Source organism: Sciurus vulgaris (assembly GCF_902686455.1).
Source record: "Sciurus vulgaris genome assembly, chromosome: 14".
Classification (NCBI taxonomy): domain Eukaryota; kingdom Metazoa; phylum Chordata; class Mammalia; order Rodentia; family Sciuridae; genus Sciurus; species Sciurus vulgaris.
Genome location: NC_136475.1, coordinates 27,362,220 through 27,390,108, shown reverse-complemented (window position 1 = coordinate 27,390,108; position 27,889 = coordinate 27,362,220). Strand labels below are relative to the sequence as shown.

The 27,889-nt window shown below is 32.8% G+C and overlaps 1 protein-coding gene across 9 annotated transcripts in view; it reads right to left on the bottom strand.

Moving 5' to 3' along the window:
- ZNF638 (zinc finger protein 638) overlaps positions 1 to 27,889 on the bottom strand; it is a 102,969-nt gene that overhangs the window by 16,057 nt on the left and 59,023 nt on the right. For 7 of the 9 annotated variants that reach the window (XM_079111397.1, XM_079111400.1, XM_079111399.1 and 4 more), the window contains 16 exons: positions 27,523 to 27,561; positions 25,686 to 25,984; positions 24,412 to 24,686; positions 23,000 to 23,146; positions 22,027 to 22,149; positions 17,989 to 18,047; positions 17,728 to 17,777; positions 13,223 to 13,273; positions 10,599 to 10,664; positions 9,190 to 9,276; positions 8,855 to 8,923; positions 8,396 to 8,436; positions 6,548 to 6,679; positions 3,795 to 3,923; positions 2,566 to 2,607; positions 1,876 to 2,010 (listed from right to left, as the gene is read on the bottom strand). In XM_079111397.1, coding sequence (XP_078967523.1) covers positions 1,876 to 2,010; positions 2,566 to 2,607; positions 3,795 to 3,923; positions 6,548 to 6,679; positions 8,396 to 8,436; positions 8,855 to 8,923; positions 9,190 to 9,276; positions 10,599 to 10,664; positions 13,223 to 13,273; positions 17,728 to 17,777; positions 17,989 to 18,047; positions 22,027 to 22,149; positions 23,000 to 23,146; positions 24,412 to 24,686; positions 25,686 to 25,984; positions 27,523 to 27,561 — 1,744 coding nt within the window. The remainder of the gene's footprint in view (positions 1 to 1,875; positions 2,011 to 2,565; positions 2,608 to 3,794; positions 3,924 to 6,547; positions 6,680 to 8,395; positions 8,437 to 8,854; positions 8,924 to 9,189; positions 9,277 to 10,598; positions 10,665 to 13,222; positions 13,274 to 17,727; positions 17,778 to 17,988; positions 18,048 to 22,026; positions 22,150 to 22,999; positions 23,147 to 24,411; positions 24,687 to 25,685; positions 25,985 to 27,522; positions 27,562 to 27,889) is intronic. The other 2 variants (XM_079111398.1, XM_079111401.1) reach the window with 1 other exon arrangement.

Sequence of the window (27,889 nt, the reverse complement as noted above, 5' to 3'; positions counted from 1 at the left end):
TTTATATGTGGTACCTACAGTATTCATATCCATAGAAACAGAAAGATCATGGAGCATTTTGTCTAGCATGCAAGAGGCCCTTGTTCCATACTACCACCCCTCCACCAAAAAACAACAACAACAAACAAACAGGGAGGGTTTAAAAAAAAAAAAAAAAAAAAAGAAGTACAATGTTGATTGACAAGCTGGGAAAAAGGAATGGAAGGTTTAATGGACAGTGGACAGGAAGCTTCTGTTTGAGATGATGGAAAAACTTATGGAAATGGATAGCAATGATATTGTTATACAAAATGTGAATGTGCTTAATACTTAATAACTGAAATTAATCAGTGAACTTAAACATTGTTAAAATGGTAAATTTGGTTTTTTTTGCAAATGGCAAAATTTATATATTTTCACAATGAAATTTTTTTTCCTAAAATTTCTGAAGAATTTGCTTATCTTTTTCTTTCAGGCTTTATGTGTGATTACAAAGGTATTGTTAATTCTATTTCCAAGTAAAGGAGAGAAAACAATCCTCAGAATGTTACAAAAGGTAAAGCAAAACTGAAAAAGATTATGTATTTTAAAAATAGAGTATTAAGGATGCCTAAATTAGGGGCTGGAGTTGTAGCTCAGTGGTAAAGCACCTGCCTAGGCACGGGGTGAGGTACTGGGTTCAATCCTCAGCACCACATAAAAATAAATTAAATAAAAAGGATGCCTAAATTAATAAAACTTTAGAATTTGTATATGCCATCACACCCTACCTTCTAACCTATGTTACACCATTCCTACAATACCAAACATGCTCTATTTATCAGTTAGGAACATACCAAAAAAATAGTCATTGATCAAATATGTACTTTATATGAAGCAAAAATTATCAACTTTAATAGGAAATCCTACCTTTCTAGATAAAATATTGCTGATTGAAACCTAATTTTAATGGTCATAAACTAAAATATATATGGAATACAGAGGGCATGAAAAATGCAAACAGATGAACAATTTTTGGTTTTTCATTTTAAGAAAAGCAGCACAACGGCGCACACCTAATTCCAGAGACTTGGGAGGCTAAGGCCGGAGAATTTCAAGTTTGAGGCCAGCCTCGGCAATTTGGTGAGACCCTCAACAATCTAGCAAGACCCTTCTCAAAGTAAAAATAAAAAGGGCTGTAGATGTGGCTCAGTAATAAAGCAAAGTGCTCCTGGGTTCAATCTCTAGTACCAAAACAAAAGAAGCCAAATTATGAAGTATTTACACTTCTCATAAACGAAGAAACCTAAATCTACATGTTTTATAGCTGGAAGGAACTTTAATGTGCATTTCATTTTACAAATAAGTGTAAAACACTTTGCCAAGGTCACAAAGTTAGTTAAGGCCAGGTTAAAATGAACTCAGCCTAAACTTGCCAGTTAGATAATACTTTTTGTACTATTTTACCCTTCTTCCATGTGAGTCTTATTTCCCCTTAAAAACTAAGAGTTCTGACGAGACAAAGGAAGACAGAGAGTGATTGATGATCATTTTTTCCCTGTCAGTCAAGGGGAAAATATCCTGGTCTATCATCCTGCTAAGCAACTGAACAGTATTTATAGATTCTTCAATTCAAAAGTTGAATTAAAAGTAGTAGACCACAAACAGGCATGGTAGTGCATGTCTGTAATCCCAGCAACTCGGCAGGCTAAGGCAGGAGAACCACAAGTTTGAGGCCAGCCTCAGCAACTCAGCCAGACCCTAAGCAATTTAGTGTGACTCTGTCTCAAAATTAAAAAAATAAAAAAAGCTGGGGATATGGCTCAGTGTTAAAGTGGTCCTGGGTTAAAAATCCCTGGTACCCCAACTCCCCTAAAAAAATATTCTATACAGGTATATCAGGAAGGAAAATGTTACCTTGTTTTTATTACTCATGAATATGTGGTGATTCACTTTTCCAAACTGAAGTCCAACACAGAGTACACACTGAAGTCCATCTTCTGGTAAATTATCAAGATGTACAAACTGGCTATAAATTTTATCTGTATCTGCCTATATTTTTTAAGAGAGAGCATAGAAAAATTTAAAGTTGTACCTTCAAACTGTAAACACAGATTAGCAGTAATTTAAAATTACAGAGGCCAGACGATGTCTTCTCCCAAGAGTAAGAAAATGACTGTAGATAAAGATAGTAAGAAGGTCTCTTTTTTGGTGCTGGGGATAGAACACCAAGCCCTTATACATGCGAAAGCAAGTGATCTGCCCCAAAGTAAGGTTCCATTTTAGATCTGAGTAATCACGAAAACAATATGCCAAAATAGGAGGCATGATATTTCCACTATCAATATAATGTTTATCCAAAATATCCTCAAACAGGGCACTGACTTAATTTGGCTATTAATTAAACACTCTAGTACTTGAGAAAAAAATTTTCACATCAGCGATTATTATACTCCTTTACTATTTATTTTTACCAAGAAGACCCCACATGACATCTCTATCACTCCAGTACTGGTATGTTTAATTTTTTTAATTCCTAAAAGATGAACCAATAAAACAGTGTTTCTAAAAAAGAAGTAAACACAAGCATGTAAATGCAAAACTCACCTCTGGGTCATTTTCTTGAATCAAGGTTGTGAACAGAGCTTCCTAAGAAGTCAAAAAGAGAAAGGCTAAAGACATAAGCTCTTCCTCATTCATGTACTTAGTCAAGATTTGTAATATAAACTCTATACAAATAAGCATTATCCATTATTTCATCAAATGAGCACCAAAATTTTGATTCCTTCCAAAAATGTTTCCATCCTTTTGAAAGTAATTGAAGTCTCACCCCATCCATACAACTTCATTTTCCCTATTCCTCTAAATTAATTAAAGATCGGTAAATGCCACCTAGGGAAGACATCAGATTCACATATAAGGAATAAGAGACTTAATATCAACAAAAGAGAATTTAAATAGTAAAAGAAAATATAACAAAGCAAAGCAGGGGATAAGGAATAACAGATACAGGCAAATAAAAAAGCTACATAGTGTAGAAATGTATTGTGAACTGTTGCTGTTGAAATATAAAAAGCCAAGTGACATGAGAACAGAATGTCAAAGCTGGCAAAGGATAACTAAGGGAAGGATTTTTGTACAGGAAAAGAACTATCTTATAGGACTACAGTTCTCAAACTTTCTTTTTTCTTTGACACAAGTGACATATATAAAACAATCTCAACAATTTCCAAGATTTTTGCATTTCCACTTTCCTCTAGAGATACTAATATAATATTTCATTCCAGGCCATACACTGAAGGGTATTTACTGAATTTTAATAGATAGGAACTTTATCAGTCTCATGGTTTTGTGAATAAAGGACTTGATGAGACATAACTGAAGGCAGAAATTGAAGGAATATTACTTTGGTGGTCCAAGAAAAGTTTTTAAGAGAGGAAGTAACAGTAGGTGGAATGAAGAAGAAGAAACAAATCCTGCATTTAAGAGAGACAAAACCTCATGAAGGATCACATGTAAGAAATCAGAGAAAAAGAATTAAGATAACTCCCAGGATTCCTGTTTGGATAATGTTAAGATATGAGCAGTGAGGAGATGTCTGTTTCAGAAAATTTTCAATTTTTTTCTAATCTAACAAACTACATACAGGATTCCCTTAATATGAAAGTAACTCTCAAACTGGATTAAGTGATTACTACAAGGACAAAAAGTTTCCTTAGTGTCTGAGAAAAAAACATGCACCAAAGAAGAAAACTGGGTAACATAACAGACTATAAAAATCTGATAAAAAATTCAATAATATCTAATAAAAATGATGGTTTAAGTCTATTATTTACCTCATCTTTTATATTCATGTTTTCAGGAGCCATACTTATGGAGAGTTGATTTCCATCCATGGATATTGGGAAGCAGGTATAAAATTTTACCATAGAATCTGCAGATTTTCTATTTATTTCTATATATGCCTTTTAAAATAAAAATTACAAAAAAAAGTCTTAATTTTTCTTGAAAAGAAAATACTTCAAATGACTTAAACAACTTAATAAACATTTTTAGATAAAAAAAATGCAGACCTCAGACAGGTGAGGCCCAGACTAAGACTACTAAGAAATAATAAATGACTTAACTCATAAGGCAATACTACAAATATAAACAAAAGACATTCCAGTAATTGAACATTAAGGTGTTAACTTATTCACTGCATCCTTACTACCAAAATAGTACCTAAAAGGTAGCATTTTACGTTTTCTGAATAAATTTAATGACTAATAAAATGAAAAAAAAAATAAAGAAAGAAATGTGTAATGACAGTCAAATTGTTTTTTTCACTTTGCTTTTTTCATAGGTATAAAATTTTAGCTCTATGTATTTTTGTCTTAATTTTTAAGCCTGGGTAAGTTGAAATTGAATCTTCTATATATTTGCTAATAATGTGGTAGGAATCTTCTATGTATTTGTATACCATTATAAATATTTTACAAATTATTTTTCATTTGCCAATTTACTCACTGATCTTTAATATGCTATATAGCACACTGTGGATGTGAAGCCTGTTTCCCATTTTATACAATGTTTTTTCATTTTAAATATTCACTTTCCTTTATGCTAATTTTAATGTCATCATTATCTAAAAAAGGATACATAAATTTTAAAACTGAATGCCATTATGGGTGGTGTGATGAAATCTCCAGTCATCCCGCTTCTTCTGGCCTGGGACCCTTTATCTATCCATGCTGCCGATAGTCACTCAACAGTCATCTCTGTTACCAGACTGCTGAGTGCAACACTTATTTAAGTAACACTTATCTTACTAAAAAATGGCCTCAAAGCACAGAGTATGATGTTAACAATTTTTATGTGCCAAAGAGAAGCTGTAAAGTACTTCAAGTAAAAAGGTGAAAAGTTTATACATAATACAGATTTGAAAAATTACATGCTGAGGTTGCTAAGATCTATGGTGAAGACAAATCTTTTTTCCATGAAATTGTGCAAAAGAAAAAAAGAAATCTGTGCTAGTTTTTCTGTTGCATCTCAATATCAAATCAGCAAAAGTTACGACCAGCGTGCATGTTAAGAATTTAGTTAAGTACCAGAAAGGCATTAAATTTGTATACATATGTATTGAAAAAAATATAGTATATACAAAGTTCAGTCCTATGAAGTTTCAGGCATCCGTGGGAGTCTTCAAACCTAACTCTTCTACATAAACAGAAGCATGGAGGGGGAATGGACTACGGTTAACTGAAACTCATATTTTTCTGTATAATATCTAGAAAAGTATTAAATCTCCAAGTATTTAATAATTACACTCTAATCAAAACTGAGTAGTTAATAATCTAAGTATTTTTGTGTTTAGATTTTATACTTATATAATACATATATACACACTTTGCTGCATTATGTAGTTATCAGTAACCAATTTTAATTGTATCTAAACAATCCAAATTTCCCCTATTTCAATATATTGTCATATAAAAATCCTTAATATTAAAAAATGCATTCCCTTTTATGTTCATCTATCTTTTTTTTTTTTTTTTTTGGTGGGAATTGAACCCAGGGCCTTGTGTATGCAAGGCAAGCACTCTACCAACTAAGCTATATCCCCAGCCCCCATGTTCCTCTATCTTTAAACATTACAAATAATCTACTTTTAAAAAAACAAGCTTTACTAAAATATAACTGTCACATCATAAAGTTCACCCATTTAAAAGTGTACAATGGATGATTTTTTAATACATTTACAGAGTTGTGCAAATTCAAATAATCTTACTTTTGACGTGTTTGAAACAACAAAACTTATTTGTACTCTCCTCTCACTTTTTAAGAACACTGGCTCTGATTGTCACCAAAATATATCCTGTTCTATTCTCAAAGACTTTTCGAGATCTCAAACATACCTTTCAATGATAGGAACACTGCTTTCTACCCTACTTTTCCTGAAATCTCACCTCCTATAAAATATCTTTGACAAGTTGTTTATTATTAACCAAAAATTTTTACTGTGCTGTTTTAAAATTACAAAAACAAATATTGAAAGTTTGTAGCATATGGATAAATGTAGTGCTTAGCCACTGAGCAACATCCCCAGTTCTTTTTTTAAATTTTGAGACAGGGTTTGCTAAAATTGCCGAGGCAGGCTTTGAACTTGTGATACTCTTGCCTTAGCCTCCTGAGTGGCTAGGATTACAGGCATGTGCCACCGTGCCCAGCAAACTTGGTTGTTCTAAGAATAGTGGACATTATTAGTTTATGTCTAAAAACAGTGCTCATTTAAGTTATCAATGATAAGAGAGAATAAGACATACTAGTAAAAGAATACATAATTTTTAAGTCATTAAATAACTTTTTATGAAACATTAAAGACATGGAACATTTTCTAGTAAACTAAAATCTCAAGCAAAAACTTTGACAAATTATTAAGCCATTCCCTCTAAAACTGTGCCTTACTAGAACAGTATTAAAAATAAATATATTTTTTAAAATCCCTTAGAGTAATATTTTGACATGCTGCTTTTAAATCAAGTATTATGAATTTAATGTTTTTCAAAATTTATGTGCAAACAATATGAACAATATCAACAACTCTCACCTTTTTATGAGATGATAAAATCAAAATATCCTTTAAGCCACCAAATGGTTTTGTCAAGTTATAAATTTCTTCTATAGAATATCCTTTATTAGGTAAATTAGAAATAAGTACCACACACATTTCTTCTGTTTCCTTCAAAATGAATTAAGAAACTGTTATTAAAATTTCTTAATTTGTTTTTATATTTATTTAAATTTCTACTTTACATCATTATGTTAGTAATTAAATTGTGTTTATTACTGAGGAAAGTCTGACCAATACAGGAGGCTGGACTAAACTTAAAACAAAACAAAACAAAAAAAAACCTTCCCCTCAAATTTGCAAATTTACATTCTTCAAATACGTAAGTATAAAGTCAAACCACTTATCATCTGGCCCCAGTCTGTGGGTTTCTTTTTCTTTTCCACCCAGTGTTTTAAAACCTAAGCTCACTTACAACATTTTTCTTTCATATACTATTGTCATTTCCTATACCTTGTCATGCTGACATCCTCCATCTCCAAATCACTGTGTTGTCTTTTTATTCCCAAGTAAGATAATCACTTTTAGGCAATATAAAAAAGCTTACCCAATTCATTTAGATCCTTACCCAACAATTTAATCCACACTTCAAGTAAGTACTTTCTTTTCTACTATCCCCTATCTCAGATCTATTTTATTCTTCAAGATAATTCTCTCATGAAGCCAATTTTGCTTTTTGTAAATATTGGGAAAATTTCTAAGGATAAGCTATAGTAAGCTTGGCGATTTTTCACTTGTGTTAAAAAAAAAAAGATAGGAAGTTATAATTTTCATAAACCAGGTAAGAGTGATTTGCTGGCACATCAGGTGTGTTCAAAATGGTTCCTTCTGCAAAGCACGGTGGTACACATCTGTAATTCTGGCAGCTCAGGAGGCTGAGGCAGTACTGAGTTCAAAAGCCAGCCTCAGCAACTTATGGAATTCCTGAGCAACTCAGCAAGACCCTGACTCTAAATAAAATATAAAAAGGGTTGAGGATGTGTCTCAGTGGTTAAGCACCCCTGGGTTCAATCCCTGGAACCAAAAAAGAAAAAAAAAGGGGGGAGGGGGTTCCTTTTAAAGTCCTTTATGGAACTCAAGGTACTGTACTGGTGCTTAAAAACTCTTCCTAAAATAAAGTAAGTAGGACATTCTACTTAGTGACTTCTTAAAGAATGAATGGATTTGTTACAGCAAAAATAAATTTGTGGGGCTGTGGCTCAAGTGGCAGAACACTTGCCTGGTATGTGGGGGGGGGCACTGGCTTCTACCTTAGCACCACATAAAAATATATAAAATGAAGACATGCTGTCCATCTACAACTACAAAAAAATTTTTAAAAATAAATAAATAAACGTGCTTATTAGCAGTTGAGTGACCTCAAAAAACAAAATCTGAATTAATGATATTTTAATATTCTTAATGACAAATATAACCACAAGAAAATAATCAAAGTGAACTTTATGACCTTCAAATAAACTGGAAACTCCATTTGCACCTCCAAAAGCCCCCCACAACACCAAACAACCTGACGTGTTCTGAAGTTTTAATATTAGCATATCTCCCAGAAAGAAAAAAAAGATACCACAAAATTCTAGCTTAACATGCTATTCTCAGGGAAAAATAATCTTCAAATATGTACACATTTTTTGGTAAATTGTTCCTAAGTTTTTATTTACTTTGTTAACTGAAGGTTTTTGAACTGAAACCATATTTAAGGAGTCACAAATGACTTGAGTATTCCACAACCCAAATACTGTAAATTTTTTAACATGGGTTTAAAAAAAAAAAAAAAAAAAAAGTTTTTCCAAAATTTGAGCTTTAAAGAAATAAAACATAAAAACTGACCTTGCTAACTGGTTCATTTTCTGTGGCTTCCAAAGCAGCAGCTTCTTAATACCAAAATAATAACAACAATTATTTTTTTAAAAATTCACGTAGATATATTTATCAAAATCCCACTTTACAATGGATTGAATACAAGCTATTTGCACACATATTTACAATTGACAAAAGACTAAAAAATTAGTAGGAAACAACTCCAAAAGCGACATTGGCTTTTAGATAATATAATTTTGTTCATGTGTTCATTAAGTGCAATATTTTGAAATAATCAAGATAGGGTGAAGATGTGAATCATTATTCTTAATTTGACTTGGGCATGACAGTGGAATTGAAAAGTACACACCTACACACACACACACACACAAACACAAATGATATAAAACTCATTATGCTTTTCTTAAAATTTAAAAATTTCCTCTACTCTTAACCATAAGAAAACAAAATAAAATTCTACTGGCCTACCTGAAATAGTTTCTTTTGCACTGTTTTCAGTGGCTTTAGCATCCGTATTGGTCTTTATTTCAGAATTTGCTGCATGAAATAGTCTGCTTTAGTAATCTACAAAACACTTATCTAATGTAATTAGTGATCTAAACAATAACAAATTATTTTGTCGTTTCAGGTCTCCTTACACTGACCTGGGTCAAGTCAAATCCAATTTAACACATATTTCTTTCTGAAACAAAATAATCCCTTTCAGGATTTTTAAGGGAAATTTCAGAATTTTTAAGGGAATATACAGTAAAAAGAATCTAAAAAAAAAAATAAAATATAGAATCATACAACTTCAAGCTTACCTGGTACAGTTACAGGTTTGTTTAAATCTTTATTTTTGACATTCCCAGTCTTTTTGGCTTCTAAAGACTTCTTTCCAGTAGATTTTCCTTTTAAAACAATTGAACTGTTATTCTACAGGTCTGTTCAAAGATTTACATGTTTCATACCAATGTATTAGTAAATGAGTCATTCAACTTTATTGTAAAAGTGGTTCTTTTCATATATTTGTTATTTCTATTTATTTTGAATGTCCGTTTACCAGTAATAGTAAGTTTGAGATACAATTTTTTGCTAATGGCCGTAAATGAGTCATAAGTTTAACCTTCGTGTAGCAGAAACACATAATCACAAACACAAACCAAAAAAACATGTTTTAGAATTTCTGCAAAGGTTGTTTGAAATTAGTCTGTGAGAAAAGATACCACTAAAAAATTATGCTAAGTTGGGCTGGGGATATAGCTCAGTTGGTAGAGTGCCTGCCTCGCAAGCACAAGGCCCTGGGTTCAATCCCCAACACCACACACACACGCAGACACACACACACACACACACACACACACACACACACACAAATATTATGCTAAGTTTCAATAAGCTACATTTATTTAAAATAGTGCACTTACAGAGAAAATGCACTATTTCTTTAGAGAGAAATTCATCCTACCAACATGGAAAGAACTAATTCTTTTAAAGTAATAAACATCAGAGAAATTATACAAGCTAGGAAATGTAATATGAAGCGAAAGTTCTAAAAAAAAAAAAGACCAAAGACTAACAACTTACAGGAGGGAATGACAGAGTAGCCTCTGATTATATGATTACATATCTGTCAAACTATACAATCTATACAACTATAGATATATAGTTAAATATAATCTATACAATCTATAAAGCTATATACAGGTGTGTGCATGCATTTATAAATTATAGCTATGACTTATATCACAATACAAAAATGTATCTTTAATAGCAGTTTACTGTCAAAGATGAAAGTACCAACAAATACAAGTCCTATACAAGTCACAGAAATATCTATTAAATTCTTCAAGATGTTATTAGAGGGCTGGGGTTGTGGCTTAGTGGTAGAGCACTTGCTTATCATGTGTGAGGCACTGGGTTCAATCCTCAGCACCGCATATCAACAAAAATAAAGGTCCGTCAACAACTAAAAAAATTTTAAAAAGATGTTATTAGAAACTAAAAATTATTTTGTGAATTTAAAATTTGCTTTTCAGGGCTGGGGAGATAGCTCAGTCGGTAGAGTGCTTGCCTCGCAAGCACAAGGCCCTGAGTTCTAATCCCCAGCACCGCAAAAAAAAAAAAAAAAAAAAAAAAAAAAAAAAATTTTGCTTTTCATATTATATTTATATGCTTTAAGGAAGAATTAAAAGTAAACTTAATAAAACCTCTTTTTCCTTAATAGTCTTACCTGTTTTGACCGCTTTACCTTTAGCAGCTACTGTTACCACAGATTTTACAGAACCCGCTGATTTCCCTAAATCACAAAAGCTATAGTCAAAACTAGTTTACTTAATTAGTATCAACATTCTCCAAAGAACTTCAGAGAAAAAAAATAAGCACAAATGATCATATTTTATTTGAAATATAAAATGCTGTATCATCTTTGAGAGCATCTCATTTTCTAAAATCTACCTATGATGATTATTTCTTCAGGGGGAAAAAATAAAAATCACTGAAATAAGAATTCACCCCCCTGCTATAAATGGCATTCAGGTGAGTTAAATGAATCTCCAAATGTATGAATCAACTAGAAGCTAAATTAGTAATTCGAAGGACATAAAACAATTCCCACATTTTTTATGGCTCCAAAAAGTTAAGAGCTTCCCAATCCATGCTTCCCTTGCTCCAGTTGACTGAAAAAATTCAAGAACACCTAAAAGTCACATAAAGACTGCTTTTGACTCATTCCTAATGTGTTCTAGCTGTCCAAGACTATTTGTTTTCTGCCTACACATCTATTAGTGTTGCTTACTTTCTGTGATGATGCTATTTGTAAAAACTGTGATCATCAAAGTTGTCATAAAGATCACCAGAAAGCCAAAACCTCTGAGATTTAGCTCTGATTATTAGAATTTATAAAAACTCAGCAAGAAAATGCCATAAATCTAAGTTGAATTCCAAGTTAAATTAAGAAGGTATAGACCACTAACTGATTTCTGCACACTTTTCCCCACATATAAACAAAGGTGCTTGGTGAATGTCACAACTACCTAACAGTAACCTTGTGAGAATACAACCATACTTTCGAAAAATTAAATCACACACAAAAAGACACAGAGAAAGAATAACTGCCATCCATAAGAACCAATAGAAATAGTGTACAAACCCATCCTTTATATTCAAGGACAGACCATAATCTTTGTTCAAAAACAGCAATATGAAAGTACCTTTTGGTTTTGCTTTCCAGTTTCAGTTACCCACAGGTTGAATATATTAAATGGAAAATTCCAAAATTAAACAATTTGTTTTAAACTGTGTGTCATTTTGAGTAGTGTGATGAATATTTCATCTATCCTGCTTCATTCTGAGATGTGAATGTGCTCTTTATCCAGCATACCCATGATGTATACCTGTCCATTAGTAACTCAGGAGCAGCCTCTGATATCACACAATTATTTGAGTGCTTGTGTTTACTTAATTACTTAATTATGGCCCCAAAGCTCAAGAGTAGTGATGCTAGTAACATGCACATGCCAAAGAAACTGTAAAGTGCTTCCTTTAAGTAAAAAGGTAAAAAGTATAATTGGTAAGGTATTTCAAAACCATATTCCCTTTTTATTATTTTATTATCATTGCTAACTTTACTGTGCCTAGTTTATAAATTAGACTTTATCACAGGTATTTATATGTAGGAAAAACAGTATATGTGGGGTTTGGTACTATCTGCAGTTTCAGGCATCTACCATGGGTTCTGAAACATATCCCTGTTGGTACAGGGAACTACTGCACCAATCCCTTACAGTTTGTCACACTAGTCAATTCTTAGTAATTTGTAAATTTTACTATGCTGAAGTAACTTTGCCTCAGTAAGCCTAACAGGCATTTCTTTTACTACCACTATTATTATCACAAGTCAATTCACTTTCCTATTTCTATTTGGGTACCAAAATTTAAGAAAAAAATAGCCAGCATTTATTTCCAACAGTTAAGGGGTGACTAAGCAGCTTTATCTTCCTACTTTATATCTACCAGTGACTTCCATACATTTACTATCCAAGTAATAGTAAAGTGTTTGTTAAGTAAATACAGCCTCAAGACACGTTTCCTCACTATACAAGACCCCTTCAGATGACTGCTTCTAAGAAATGACTACATGAAAATTTTGGGTCTGCCACTAATAGTGGTATTGCCCAGTAAAAGGCTGATTGCTTTTCTGTTTAATACTGTAGGGAAGACAATTTAAAGCGTTGCTCTTATCCACTTAGAAATGACCCTGCATTTAGCAGAAATGGAAGGGAAAGGAAAGGAAGCATTATGCCAGGGTAATCAAAAAAATAGTAAGGGCCAGGGATAGAACTCAGTTGGTAGAGTGTGGCCCTGGGTTTAATCCCCAGCACCGCAGAAAAATAGAAAGAAAAGAAAAAAAAAACAATAATTACTTTAAAACTTACTAGTTTCATAAAAACCTCAGAGATCATGTTTGTTCTCTGAACTAATGTATAAAAAGTAAGAGAGGACCTCAATGAATGAAAAGGAAGAAAATATCTGTGATGTTCATCATGAGAAATACCTTCTCCAGTTAAATTATCTTATCTTACTTTGATAATTACTATAAGGAAAGAACATTATGTACTAAATCTCATTTCTCAAAATTGCAAGATGACTACAAATTTCGAGGATTATTATACATTCAATAATACTGTATGACATGAAATCCAGGACAACTGCTACACATTCTTAATTTAGAGTTAGCTAATGTGTCTAGATCTTAATTGAAAATACACCTGCAGGACTGAGTGTGGCTCAGTAGTAGAGTGCTCACCTAGCATGTGAAAGGACACTGTTTTAATCTCCCCCCTCCCAAACAATTACCTGTAGATTTGTTTACTTTGACTGCAGATGTCTTGGCTTGTCCAGTTTTGGCTAAAATAACAAGAAAAATATTTCAACAACACATTACAATAACATCATTTGGATTTAGGTAAGAGCTAACCTGGCAATAATTTTGATAGAATACAGCAAGAAACATCCCAGGAGTCGTCTTTGTATTTCTAGCGAATTATTACTAGGGCAAATTCTTAGAGACAGACTTGATGTGTCAAAAGGTACACACTTACATTTTTAACAATATTAAAACAGTCCTCCAGCATGATTGTACAAATTAATATTCCCCCAGTCTATCTTACTTTTGAGTAACTTAGCCATAAGCTTAACTAAATAACAGAAGTTATGAAAACTTTCCAATGTGACATCAACACTGGTGTGATTTTTATTAATTATGAGAAAAGTTGTATCAATTTTCACATTTAAAAACCATCCCTATTTCTTACATCCCTATGTAATCTTGCCTACTCATATTATTTGCCAAATTTCTCTGAAAGTTATTGACATTTTCCTCATATATTAAATCTCTTTACATATTAAGAAATTAGTGTATATCACACAGGTAACAATTTTTAAAATGCAATTATACAAAATGCTTATGTAAAAATATTTTTTAGGTAATCAAATGTCTTCCTGTTTGGAAAGAATTTGCTCATTTTGGAATTTAAAAAATATATTGTCCATATTTTTAAAAATAGCTTTACCAACCTATGTACCACATTAAATTTTTGCTCCAACTGTTATACTTAACATTTAGAGGACAGAAAAAAAATCTAAAATATTCCCTTTACCAGTCAAGTAAAGGAGAGAAAGATTTATTAACAAACTATTAACACCAAGTGATTTAATGTACAAATTATTGCTAGGAGAGACATATAAACTTCTAATAGACTAGGAGAGTCAGGGAAGGTATCATGAAGAAATTGAGATAGGCCATAAAGGATGAATTAAAATTGGCCTATCCCTACCCTCAAAAAGAAGTCATCACTGGCCTTTTATTTTTTTTTAATTTATTATTTTATTTCATTTTATCCATTTATTTTTATGAGGTGCTAAGGACCAGTGCCTCACACATGCTGGGCAAATATGGCCCTAGTCCTTTCACTGAGTTTATCTTCAGTACCTTGCCTGGCTGTTAAGTAGGTACTAAGTAAAGTTCACTGAAAGTCAGATAATTCCACACAAATGGACAGCATAAGTAAATAACTAAGGTATGAAAAAGCATGGCATACCTAGAATATAAATTGTTCTGAGTGGCTGAAACACAGCTGAGTTTAGAGGTAGAATAAGGAAGATGAGGCCTTCAAAGGGCAAAGGGTAATTTATGTAAAGATGAAGAATTTGGACTTTATTCTATGGGTCCCTTAGAGTATAATAATCAGATGTTTTAAGGAGACCTCAGAGCAACAGTGTGAATAACGGAATAGACAGTGGAATAAAAATACCAGTAGAAGGCTATCTTCAAAAGTTCAAATGGGAAAAGATGGGGGGAGAATTTTTAAAGTTACAGGTATAATGGAGCAAAGAAGAACTTGAGAGCAGTAGACTCAAGTGAGAACCAACACAAATCAGTCACTGATTGGAATAAATGAGGAAGGATGCTACTTAAGGTGGAACTGGGTGGGAAAGAAAAAAAAGAACAGGTTAAGGATTACTCCGGGGTTTCTAATTGGATGAGTAGTGGTGACTTTTTTTTTTTTTTACACATAAAACTAAGTCCTCTGACAGAAAGTCACAGGCACAGCATGTGATTTAGTTTACTACAAGATAACATTTTATAAAAATTCTACCCTAAATTTAAAAAATGTTAAAAGGCAGGCACAGTGGTACACACCTACAATCCCAGAGACTTGGGAGGCTGAGCAGGAGGATCTTAAGTTGGAGGCCAAGCTCAGCAACTTAAGAAAGATCCTGTATCAAAATAAAAAATGAAAAGGTCTGGGGATGTAGCTCAGTAGTAGAGAACCCCTGGGTTCAATTCATGGTAACTGTTTTAAGTGACGGAAGAAATGAGAGGAGTACGTCTGAGGGTATGGAGGAGGTTTACGTATGTGTAAGAGATGTCACTGGTCCTTAGACATGGAAAAGACAGAATCAACTAGGAAAAGAAAGCATAGCATGAAAAGAGGAATGAAGTTTTAGGGAAATTATTAAGATAAAAGAACAGTGATCAAGAGAGATTAAGGACAAGCTCCGATAAGCATTTATTACTTTTATAATTAGATTGTGTGTGTGTTTTTACTGGGAATCAAACCCAGGGCCTTGCACATGCTAGGGAGGCAAGCACCATACCAGTAAGCTATATACCCAGCCCCTATAATTAGATTTAAAAGAAAGTAGTTTTCATCTGGGAATTAATTTTTTTTTTTAATTGTAAACAAATGGGGTACAACTTGTTTCTCTGGTTGTACATGAAGTAGAGGAATACCATTTGTGTGGGAATTCATTTTGATAGAGTAGTTTAATACAGGTGAGACATTTTGAAATCTTACAGTTTTGAGTCTGAATCCTAAATCTTTCATATGGTCTTCAATAAATCATGTAACTTCTCTGAATTGGTTTACTTATTTATGAAATGAAAAAACCCAAAACTTTATTTCCATTTATCCAATCTATGTAAGAATCCTAAACAACTAGGAGGTGGCTCCTTATTCTCTATAGCAATTTTATCCAGTGTCTGCATCACTTTTACCAATTTTATAGTAAAAATGGAGTGTACCTTAGCCAAGTTTAGGAAACAATGGATTAAACAAAACTTAATAGGTTTCTTTCCTGTAGGACTTCATAAAATATATGTTTCATGGACTTAAAAAACAAGCTATGGTACATATCCCAAATTTTATCTGACCCAAATCATCTTCTAGAAATTACTCTCATGCAACACATTCTGGAAACTGCTATTAACTGGCTCAAATTCAAAAACTCCCCAGCATGACTCCTAATGGCCTTCTATAGAGTGATTCTTCAATTTTATTGCCTTTGTTATACCATCTCCCCACAAGAGGTAATCTTCTGTTTCTATATAATACTTGTAATACATATATCACCTAACAAAATCTTAGTCAAAATGACTGCCAGAGTACCTCCATTAATGTTCAATGCTTCATTACTTTATATAACTAAACATTATTAGGGGAAGGAGATATTTTATACAATCCAATTTTCTAGTCACTTGATTAATAATTTTAGTACCCCATCTCTATGGGGTACTATTATTCTGAAAGAAATCCAAAACTCACTATATACCTATCATCCCCAAATGAAACATACGAAACACAAGTTTCCGATTATATTTTATGTCTGCTTTATTTTAGCTTTCTCTCTTTCACTATTTACCTGTTTATTCTTACTAGTCTCAAAAGGGTACATTTTGGCAGCAATTTTTTTCTAGTTCTAACTAGATTGAGGGAAAAAGATAACCCCATTTATTAAAAATGTATGCAAAATTCATTTAGCTGGATTCATAATAAAGACATGAAGTACCCTCCTGAGTGAAAAGAAACAACTTTTAGCACATGAATGTCATAACATCTGTTTACTTAGTCCTTTTTTTGGTTTACTTTTTGACCCTCAGCTAACTCTGAAAACCAACATACATTTTCAAACTTTCAGGGGTGGGAGTTATGGGAAGGCGAAGGGGTTATACAGGGGTAGATGAAAGCTTTAATTTAGAAAGAAAGAAGTTTGAGTAAAGGAAATTATTTTGACTACATATATTTTATTTGAACTGGGTATTTTTGGACCACATCATTAAATAAAGTGTTAAGCTGCAGTTGGGTTGATCAGGTGGTGAGTGTTGATATGCTACATGTGGGAATCACTTGCCAGTTGTATTTTATGGAGCTTATTTTATGATTTAAAATACTGTAATGTACATAGGAGGTGTATTACCTTCTTCTTATTTGTATGCTTACTATATACCTCGATATTTGAAATGTTATGTACTGGAAAGGTCACTTACATTTCTAGAACAGATTGGATTTAATGGAACCTTTTTTTTCTTGAATTAACAGCAATTAAAATTAAAAAAAAAAAAAAAAAAAAAAAAGAAAGAAAGAAAAGAAAAGAAAAGAAAAACCAAAGGGAACCTAAGTAATCTTACCAAACCTTTCTTTATGTTTTATCTTGTGGGTTTATTGGGAGGGTCTGTAGGGAAGTATTATAAAACTAACCTAAACATGTAAAATCACAACTACAGCTATTAACTATGGAACATTTAAAAAAAAAAAAAATATATATATATATATATAAAATCTCAGAGTCCTTACATTTATTCCAGAAACTCTACATTACAAAGAACTAAATATTAAATACTCATTAATATAATTAAAGAATGCAATTTAAAGTACAATCTCTTTAAATATTATTTAAAGACATTATTATTATAATGTACTTTAAAACTTCGTTAAAGTACAATGTCTTTCAAGTAAGAAGTTTCCAGTAAAGTGACCAAATACACTCATCTGGAGGAGTATTAAAAGTTAACAACTTACCAGAAGTTGAAGTAACAGTTTCAACAGTTTTTGAAGCATCTGCATCTTTCCTATTTAAAAGAAGGAAAAACTTAGCACCAACTAAGAAATTCTATAAATTTTTTTAAATGCAGTGTTCAAAACTAAAAAAGCTGAAAAAAATCATTCCATTGGAATAATGTACCATTTAAATTATAATTATGGTGATTTAAAATATAGTTTTAAAATTTAAATTTCTTAATTCATATACACATTCTTATATGAAATCTTACAATCACTTACTTTAAAGCAGATGCAGTTAATTTCTTTGAGTCTGAAGTTTTCTTCTTCATTTCTTTGTTCTATAAAGAAAAAATATTTTGAACAAAAAATTTAGCTTTCTCTCCATTATAAAAAAATCAATTTAGAAAATGCAGAAAAGCAAAGGAAATTCAGAAGCAAAAAAAAAAATTTTAATCTTCCTACTTGAAGTATAAGTGCTTATACTTTTCTACTAAAAAAAATTTTTTCTTCAATTTGTGATTATACAGCAGAATTTATATCCTTATTATTCACATACATTTTTCTAATCATTATCTTTCAAAAACATGATTTCTCATAATGTTGTGACATTTCAGATGTCTAAATGTCAGCACTCCAATCTATGAGGGTAAATTACTTAATTACTACAACTGACTCAAAAGGATCTCTCTGCTTCTGTCCTTGCCTTTTCATCTATCTACACCCTACTGGCAACATAAAATCAGATTAAACCTGCCGTTCCTAATGCTGAAACTTTTACCACACTCAGAGCAAAAGTCAGTACAGCCATCTCCCCATTTCTATGTAGTATACATTGTAAAATCCTCAGTGGATGATTGACACTACAGATAGTGTTAAACCCTAAATATATTGTATTTTTTGCTAAACATACATACCCACCTGTGACAGTTTAACTTATAAATTAGGCACAACAGATTACTAATAATAATAAAACAATTATAAAAATAAATGATAAAAATTATGTGAATACGGTCTCTTGAAATATCTTATTGATTCCACTTTTACGTTTTCACTTGAAAGAAGCACTTTACAGCTTCTCTTTGGCATATACAAATTTCCAGCATTACCAACCTGCACTTTAGGGCCAAATTAAGTGAAATAAGGGTTACTTAAACACAAGCACTATAATACCTCAAGACAAATGTGATAACAGACCACTAAGTGACTAATGGTCAGTTATACAGCATGGATATGCTAGACAAAGAGCTCATTCCCATCTCTGGACAAAGCACAACAGTTGGAAATTTCATCACACTACTCATAAGGCACACAACTTAAAACTTATGAATTGTTTCATTTTGGGATTTTCCATTTAATAATTCTGGACCACAGTTGACACCAGTAATTGAAACTGCAGAAAGTAAAACTAAAGATAAGAGAGGACTCCCAAAGGCCTGTAAATTTCCTCCAAATGTTTCACTTACTCTCCATCCTCAAACCACTACTTATCTTTCACCCTCAACCCCAAATATCCTTCTTCTCTTCAAACGAGCTAGACAGGTGTAGAACTAAGTGTTTTACAACTAAGGGTTGTTCCTTCTGTGTGGAACAAGGTTGATCCCTCACCCTCCAGGTGTTTGTTCAAATAACATGTTTTCAATGAGACCTTCCTCAACTCCCTCATTGAAAGTTCCAGTTTCTTGTTCCCAGTAAGAACACTTCTACCCTTCCTGATATTTTTCACACAGCTCATGTTGCCAAGAGACATGATACATATATATTAATTGCTTCATGTTCTTTCTCTCTATCCCTTGAAGATAAACTTCATGACACCAGGGACTTTGTTATATTCCATACTGTATTCAAGTGCCTAAAAATCATGTGGGGCAATTTGGGAACATTCAGTAAATATTTGCTAAATTAAGACGATTTTCATAGTAGTTCTCATGTAATTTTACATTTTCTGTTCTTCTGGGGAATTCCTGAAATTTTCTTTTGCACTATATGGGATTTTATTCCGAATGTCTCCATCACCTCAATGACTTAGAAGATACTAAACCTATTTTTATTTAATTGTTACTTTCAATTTTAAAAGAAATTCCAAACTACTCTGTATAAGTTTAAAGATTTAGCCCGTACCCCTTTCTACATTCCAATCTTGGGGTGAGGGGATGGGTACTGGGGATTTAACCCAGGGGCACTTTATCGCTGAGCTACATCCCCAGGGCATTTTATGCTTTTTATTTTGAGACATGGTCTCCCTAAGTTACTTAGGGTGTAGTTAAGTTGCTGAAGCTGGCCTTAAACTTTTGATTCTCTTTTCTCAGCCTCTTGAGTCACTGAGATTATAGGCAAGCGCCACCATGATCAGCCGTACATTCCAAATTTTTGACCAGGGATTGAACCCAGGGACGTTTAACCACTGAGCCACATTCCCAGTCCTTTTTAATACTTTATTTAAAGACAGGGTCTTGATGAGTTTAGGGCCTTACTAAGTTGCTGAATTTGGCTTTGAACTCACAATTCTTCTGCCTCAGTCTCCCAAGCCAGGAATTACAGGCATTTCACACTGCTCCTGACACATTCCAATTTTTGATGATACAGTTTAGCATAAAATTATTTTTTGTGATTTATGCTAATTTATAAATATGTGATTATTTAATTTATGTGAAAATGTTTTCACTGCTCATTGTTAAGACATTTTATATAATTCTCCATTTCTTCCGTTCATTTTATACTCTTTCATAAAAGATATGTAAATGAAATAACTTTCTAAGACCATACATATCTGAAAATACTATCCTAACTCACATTAGGATTTCACTTGCAACAGATATACTGCATTATAATGAATCACAGTCTTTTCGCATATAACCCTGATAAGGTGTTGTTTCGCTCCTAAAGGCCGGACTATTTTTTGTATTTTACTGTGCCTACCTGGATCACTATAGGTCACCTCTCCCCTCCATAACCATGAAATATAAAGTCTTCACAACCACTTAAGTAATATCCTCTTTCTGAAATTTCAATTATGTGTAATTAGGTCTAGGATCATAAACACCTTCCAATGAATTTGTCTTGGGTGGTACCAGGGATTGAACCCAGAGGCACTTAAACACTGAGCCACCCCCAGTCCCTTTTTATTTTTTTATTTAGAGACAGGGTCTTGCTAAGTTGTTGAGTCTGGCTTTAAAATTTGTAATCCTCCTGCCTCAGCCTCCTGAGACCTTGGGATCATAGGCAAGTGTCACCGTGCCCAGCTCAAATGAATTTTTAAATTAGAACCCAATGGGAGAAAGATACCAATAACTCACTAAAACAGCCAGTAAAAATACCTAATAATTATATTAAAAAAATACTGAAGTTCACTAATAATGAGGAAAATGCAAATTAAAACTAGATACCATTTTTGATGTACTGAATTTTTAAAACTGAAGAAAGTAAAATGTTGCTAATGTAGAAACACCAGTCCTCACAAACTGCTACAACTACTTTGCAGGCAATCTAATATTATGTATTACTACACATCCTATAACCCAAAAGGATGACCTGTGAAAGGAATATAACAAGTTGACTAAACTCTTATTATAGTGGTGAATAAACTAGAAATAACCTAAATATCAATCAATAAGGATACTTAAAAGTAAAATATAAAGTAATACCACACAAATTAAAAATGAGAAAAATCCATATTAATATGGTTAGACTATTATTGAGAAATGTTTGATATATAACCTCTATAAAGCAGATATTCTACAGAAAACAGAAAAGTAACTCACACAAAGCCAATACTTATTGAAGATTTTTAAATAATTCTATTGATACCATCTTTCAACTAAGCACAGAAAATAGTCAAGCAAGACTAAACTCATAAAAATTAACACTTCTAAGGAAATAAAGAACCCAAAAGAACGTATTATCTCTGGTTTTGTTTACATAACGTTTAAAACAGGCAAAACTCAACTGGCTTCAGAAAGGAAGTGAGAAATTATCTGTGGGCAGAAGGGAGGATGTAAGGGTTGAGAAGCAGCAGTTAAGGACCTTCTAGGATGTTGTCAATGTTCTGTTTTGTGACCAAGGTAGCAGTTTCACAGATACTTGCTAATTTTGTTTTACATAATGTTAAGTATATGCTCCTAGTCTGTTGCTCACACACACACACGTGTGTGGTGCTACACATGTGTAAAAGAGTTTTTAAGCTTCAGCATATCTGAATTTATACACATAATCTGTTGGGCTAACATTTACATTTCATGAAGTTTTCTGCATGTATACCACACTTAAACAAAAGGTTAGAATAATCAACAATGAAACATCCAGTACCAAAATTCAATTTACCTGAGTTTTTTTCTTCCCTGGAACACTTATTTTCACATTTTTTCCTTTTATCACAAGAGGTGATGTTTCAGTATACTTCATGACTGCAGTAATTGCTTCTTTAAATTCCATTTCCAAGTAAGCCTAAAATGAAGTTTATTTCTTTTTCAGTCAAAAAATATACCTTTAAAAGCCCCTGCATTTTAAAATGGACTTAATACTTATGGAACAGAAAACTATGAAATTATTTTAAGGCCCAATTGCTTTTGCCTCTCTCTTTGTTTCACTAAAGTATCATTTAATCTTTAGCATGTTTCACACAAGAAAAGAATATTTAACCTCACAGAATCTCCATACTATTACCAAGATAGGAAGAGGGACCCCAGAGTCCATGACAGGCTCTTGTAACAAGAAGAAACAGGAAGACAGTGTTAACTGAACAGGTGTGAACCCAGCATCTTGTTTAGCTTACTCAACGTTGAACATTTTTAGGCTTTTTGCAGTAAAGATGACAACAATACTATGTTCCCTTATCTTAACTCACATCAATGTTCTGGTTTAGTCTAGGGTTCCTCATAGTTCCAAACTATCAGGTGAGCTACAGGAATATCCCCCACATGCAAAAAATACTTATCATACAAAGGAAATCATCTATTTTAATATAGTCCCACTGGTATAAAATATGGCACACCATCTATTTTTGTAATGTTTGGGGAATGCAGCCATGCTTGCTCATTTACATATTAACTATAGCTGCTTTTATACCACAGTGGCAGAGTAGTTAGAATGCTAAGGCCAGCTGACAAAGCTTGAAGTTATTTATTATCTGGCCCTCTACAGAAAAAGTTTGCCAAAGACATGGGAACATGTTCATTCACATCCAAACATTTGTAACTCTCAATGAACCGCAGAACAAGCAGCTGAGAGACCCAAAAAAAGTTTACAGAATCACTAAACAACTGCATGAATTTTTAAAATAGACTGAATGACTCACCTCCTTTCTATATGGAACAATCAGGACATCACTAACTTTTCCAAATGGCTGAAATATCTTCCTAATATCTTCTTCAGTACAGCCATCCTCTGGTAATTCAGATAAAAGAAGAACTGAACCATAATGCAAAGACTGCTCTTTCCGAAGCTGTTTTTGGAGTGAAAGAAAATAAAAAGAAACCAAGTAAGTCACAAAGTACATAACAACAATTCCCTGTATAATATATTATCCTATTAATCTTGGTCCTTCAATGGATCTTTTCTAAATATTTAATGCAAGTCTTACCAATGTCTTTAAAAATAAATTTTAAATGCTAAAGTGATAAGAAATATGATTTACAGTTTTTAACCCAACAGTAATAATAAATTTATAGGTGCTCTTTTCTGTGTGTAAGCATGTTATAGCAAACAAGACTTAGGGAATGATCTAGAGCTATTAAGAAAATATTTCTATTTGAATCTACTGGTCCACAATGTAGTAAAGTTGAATTTCCAGTGTTATTCATTCTGTGTTCTAATAATTAAAAATGTTACCTTATGTGGGTACAATGTTTTAAAAGATTCACTTATTATATATACAATTTGAATAACTGTAATAAATTTACTATTCATATTAAAAATTATCTAAAAGGAAAAAAGAACTTTCAAAAAAGGTTCATTACCCTGTAGAAGTCTTAAAAAAAAATGAAGTTTACAAATTAAAAATGTTTCCCTCTTCAAAAATTTCCCCACACTCAATACTTCTTCCAAAATCTCTTTGAAATTCTGTAATTACAATGGTTGATTTTCTAAGTTTATCCTTTTAAATATAGCCTCTTTGGGGCAAGAAATAGTTGTTGAAAAATCTTCAACATGCTGGGTGCAGTGGCACATGCCTGTAATCCTGATACTTGAAAGGCTGAGGCAAGAACTCAAGTTCAAGGCCAGTGTCAGCAACTTAGCAAGACCCTGTCTCAAAATAAAACACACGAAAGGCTGGGGATGCAGTTCAGTGGTAAAGCACCCCTGAATACAATCCCCAGTATCTTACCCGTCTGCCTTGCCAATGCCAAAAAAAAAGTCTTCAATGTACTTAGAAAAATGTGAGAGCAATGTGTACCTAAATACTTGAAGACAACAATCTATTTGTGAAACTAGCCCAAAAATTTTGCCAAGCCATCACACTATTTTTTGACACATCAAATGCCAAATCTCTGACATTCCTAAGCTATAAGATTTTGAATTATTGGATTTTTATACTCACAGGAGTTTATGAGAAACCAATAAAATGGAATCGTATCAAAATAATTTAACAAGTTACAAGTTCACATTTATTGGAAATGGAGAATAAGAAAATTCAGATAACTTTGTTTCCTCTTTGTTATAATAACAAATATATGTACACTTTCACTAATAAACAGAAGAATTACTGACCTTACGCTGGAGAGAAACAGCTTTACCAGACACTTGTTTACATTCTGGTAAGTTGTCATCTTCAAGATTCTTTGATTTACGAGCAGAATGTCCTCCTACATTTGCATCACCCTTTGTAGAGCTTATAGATTTAACTGTTGGCTTTGTTCCACTGACAACTTTAGGTTTTTGTGCTGGAGAGTGTCCTGTATCAACTGCTTCAAGATGCTTCTGTTTACTAAATTCTGCCCCATGTCCAGATCGTTGTACCACATCTTCTAATGCTTTTTTTCTATCTAGTAAGAATAATTTAAGTACAATTTCAATTGAAAAGAACTTAAAGGACCACTTTATGACATCATGAAGAAAAGGCTAACATTTATCACACAGAGCCCAATATGGAAGATATACACCAAAAAAATATTCTTAAAGTTTTAATTGTTTACTCAGAAGGTTTTTAGATCAAATTCCTTTATTCCACGTGGTCCTCAATTTTTTGGCTCCAGATCTCTTCATAAGCTGAGGACTTCAAAAAGTTTGTATTGTATTTACCATATTAAAAGTGAAAACAGAACTTTAAAACAATTTATTAATTCATTTAATAGTAAACTCCAATGTTAACAGTTACATATTTTTATAAAAATTAAAATTCTCTAAGTAAAAACAAAAAAAATTAGTGATATGAGTAGTAAACATCGTTCATTTCTCCAAATCTTTAATATTGGGCTTAAAGGGAAATACTTAAAATTCTTATTTGTTTCTGCATCCAATATGCTGGAAACACCATTTTGGTTCAAAGCATAAAGAAAATCCAGCCTCACACATATATGTAATTGGAAAAGGAAAAACCTCACAGAAATTTGAAAAAATTCTATGGACCCACAGGGGGTCTTGGACCACAATGAGAATAGCTGCCTTGTAAATGTGCAAGTATTTCCATTTATATTCAATCTTTTAGAATATACTGAATATGAGAAAAGAACTATTCCAAGTTATTCCTAAACAGGGTAAAAACACGAATAAGTTTTAAATGAATTCATGAAAGTCTAAAATCAATTATTAAGGCAAACTATGTTTTCACATGCTTATTTAGTTTTGTGGGTAAACAGATAACACTCTCCCATTCTTCTTTCCAAAGTTACCAGAAAAATGGACTCTGAGATGCCTGTCAGATTTCACACAGCAATATTACAATTTAATAGAACAGAACATTTCATTTCTTAAAATTTAAACAAAAGGAACTAAAAAAGTTTGTCAAAATAAGTAGATTCATTGTTTCATCGTCATCAGCATACCTGATGATCTCACTGATCTCCTTGATGTCCTTTCAGGACTAACTGATCGATAGCATTTTGGACTACCTCTAAATGGATTTCTAATTCGATATGGCGAACGGGATCTGGATCTAGACCTGTATCTAGAAATGAAACGATGGCAAATTCTTGGACTTCGACTTCTTGGTCTATATGGGTAGCGTATTGGGCTTCGAGATCGATGAAACCTGTGACTTGAGCTTGATCTCCTAGAACGCCTAGGACTCGGGGAATGAGAACGTCTTCTTGGAGTTTCATTTTCTTTTCTATTGCCCTCATTTCTACAAAGCAGGAAGAAAAAAGAAAAAAAAAAAAAAAGCAAGATGCAGCAATTTAATGTAAATTAAAATCATATTAAGTGACAGAAGTACCTTTTTTCTACAGTACTGGGTATTGAACCCAGGAACACTCTACCCCTAAGCTACCTCAGTCCTTCCTATCTACCTACCTACCTATTTGTTTAATCAGAGATAGGGTCTCACTAATTGTTTAAGGTCTCACTAGAATACTAAGGCTGATGTCAAACTTGCAGTCTTCCTGTCTCAGCCTACCAAGTTGCTGGGACTACAGGCAATCACACCCAGCTTCCAGTCTTTTTCATTTTTTATTTTGAGACAGGGTCTCAACTCAAACAGGGTCTCAAGTTGCTAAGGGTCTTGCTAAATTGCTGAGGCTGCCCTTGAACTTGCCATCCTCTTGCCTTAGCCTTTCAGGTCACCACCACATTCGGCCAGAAGTACCTACGTAAAAAATAATTATCACCAATACCAAACTTATAACAGGTATTTACTTAAAACAAGAAAACCTATCATTATAATTCAGCCTTGTAGGTATGGAAGAAATCAATCAGAATCGATGATTATCATTTCAATGGCTTCAAATCCTATCTTTTCTAGTCTACAGAAGAATGCTGTTATCGATTTTTTAGGCTTACCCTTTTGCCAATTTTGTTTTTCAAGTATAAAGCTAAGTAGAGAATTTAGGAAATGATTTACATACAGAAATATTTTCAAAAATTTTTCCTTGAAAAAGTATACTATCTACATATATATTTTTGACTTCTGCAAATGTATATATAGATAAATTGAGTAGGTATTCAAAGCTTAACAGGATCACTCCAGCTTTTATAATTACAAACATGAAATTATAATGAAGTTAGAATAAAACATTTTCATTTAAGACTATAAAGAAAGTTGGCATTCACAAAAGGAATGTATTGCTTTCAATGTAGAATAAGTAAAGAAGTTTCAGATAGCTTCCTGCATTTGCCCACTGTGAAAAGTGATGAAAGTAGGACACAATTCAAAAGAAGAGCTTTTTATTTTTTGGTACCAGGGACTGAACCCAGGGGAGCTTAACCACTGAGCCACAATCCCAGCCCTTTTTGTTTTTTATTTTAACACAGGGTCTTGCTAAGTTGCTTGAAGCCTTGTTAAGTTAATGAGGCTGGCTCTGAATTGAGTCACTGGGATAACAGGTGTGCACCACTGCGCCTGGAAAAAAATAGCTTTCTAAAAAGTAAATGTTTATTCTTAGAAGAAAATTAAGAGTACTTTTGTTTGTTTGTTTGTTTTTTGGTATAGGGATTGAATCTATGGGTGCTTAACCACTGAGTCACATCTCCAACCCATTTTTTATATTTTATTTAGAGACAGAGTCTCACTGAATTGTTCAGGGCTCACTAAGTTGCTGAGGTTGGCTTCTGAACTCGCAATCCTCCTGCCTCAGCCTCCCAAGCCACTGGGATTATAGGCATGCGCCACCATGCCCAGCTGAAAATCAAGTTTTAACAATTAACAACACTATTAAAAAATGTTACCTTCTTGATGGGAGGATCTCTGGATTCCAATCAGGATATCTATTTTGAAAATAAATAACATTAATAGACATTTACAATAAGATTATATGGCTCAACTATTCTTTACCTGCAATATCTGAAGACTGTTCAAAACCTAAGTTTACAGTGATTAATATTTTGAAATTTGAAAAATTTCTTAGAAATAAAATATTTTATGTGTCTAATTCAATAAATAAGGTATTGTGCTAGTAGGTACATCAGAGACGTCTATTTCCCATATTAAAAGGCCTCAAACTCTTAAGTAAAATGGGCAGCACATGCAAAAAGTATTTGGAGGCACAGAAGAGGTACAAGATACAAACTTAGATAGGGGGTTAAAAAAGAGAAG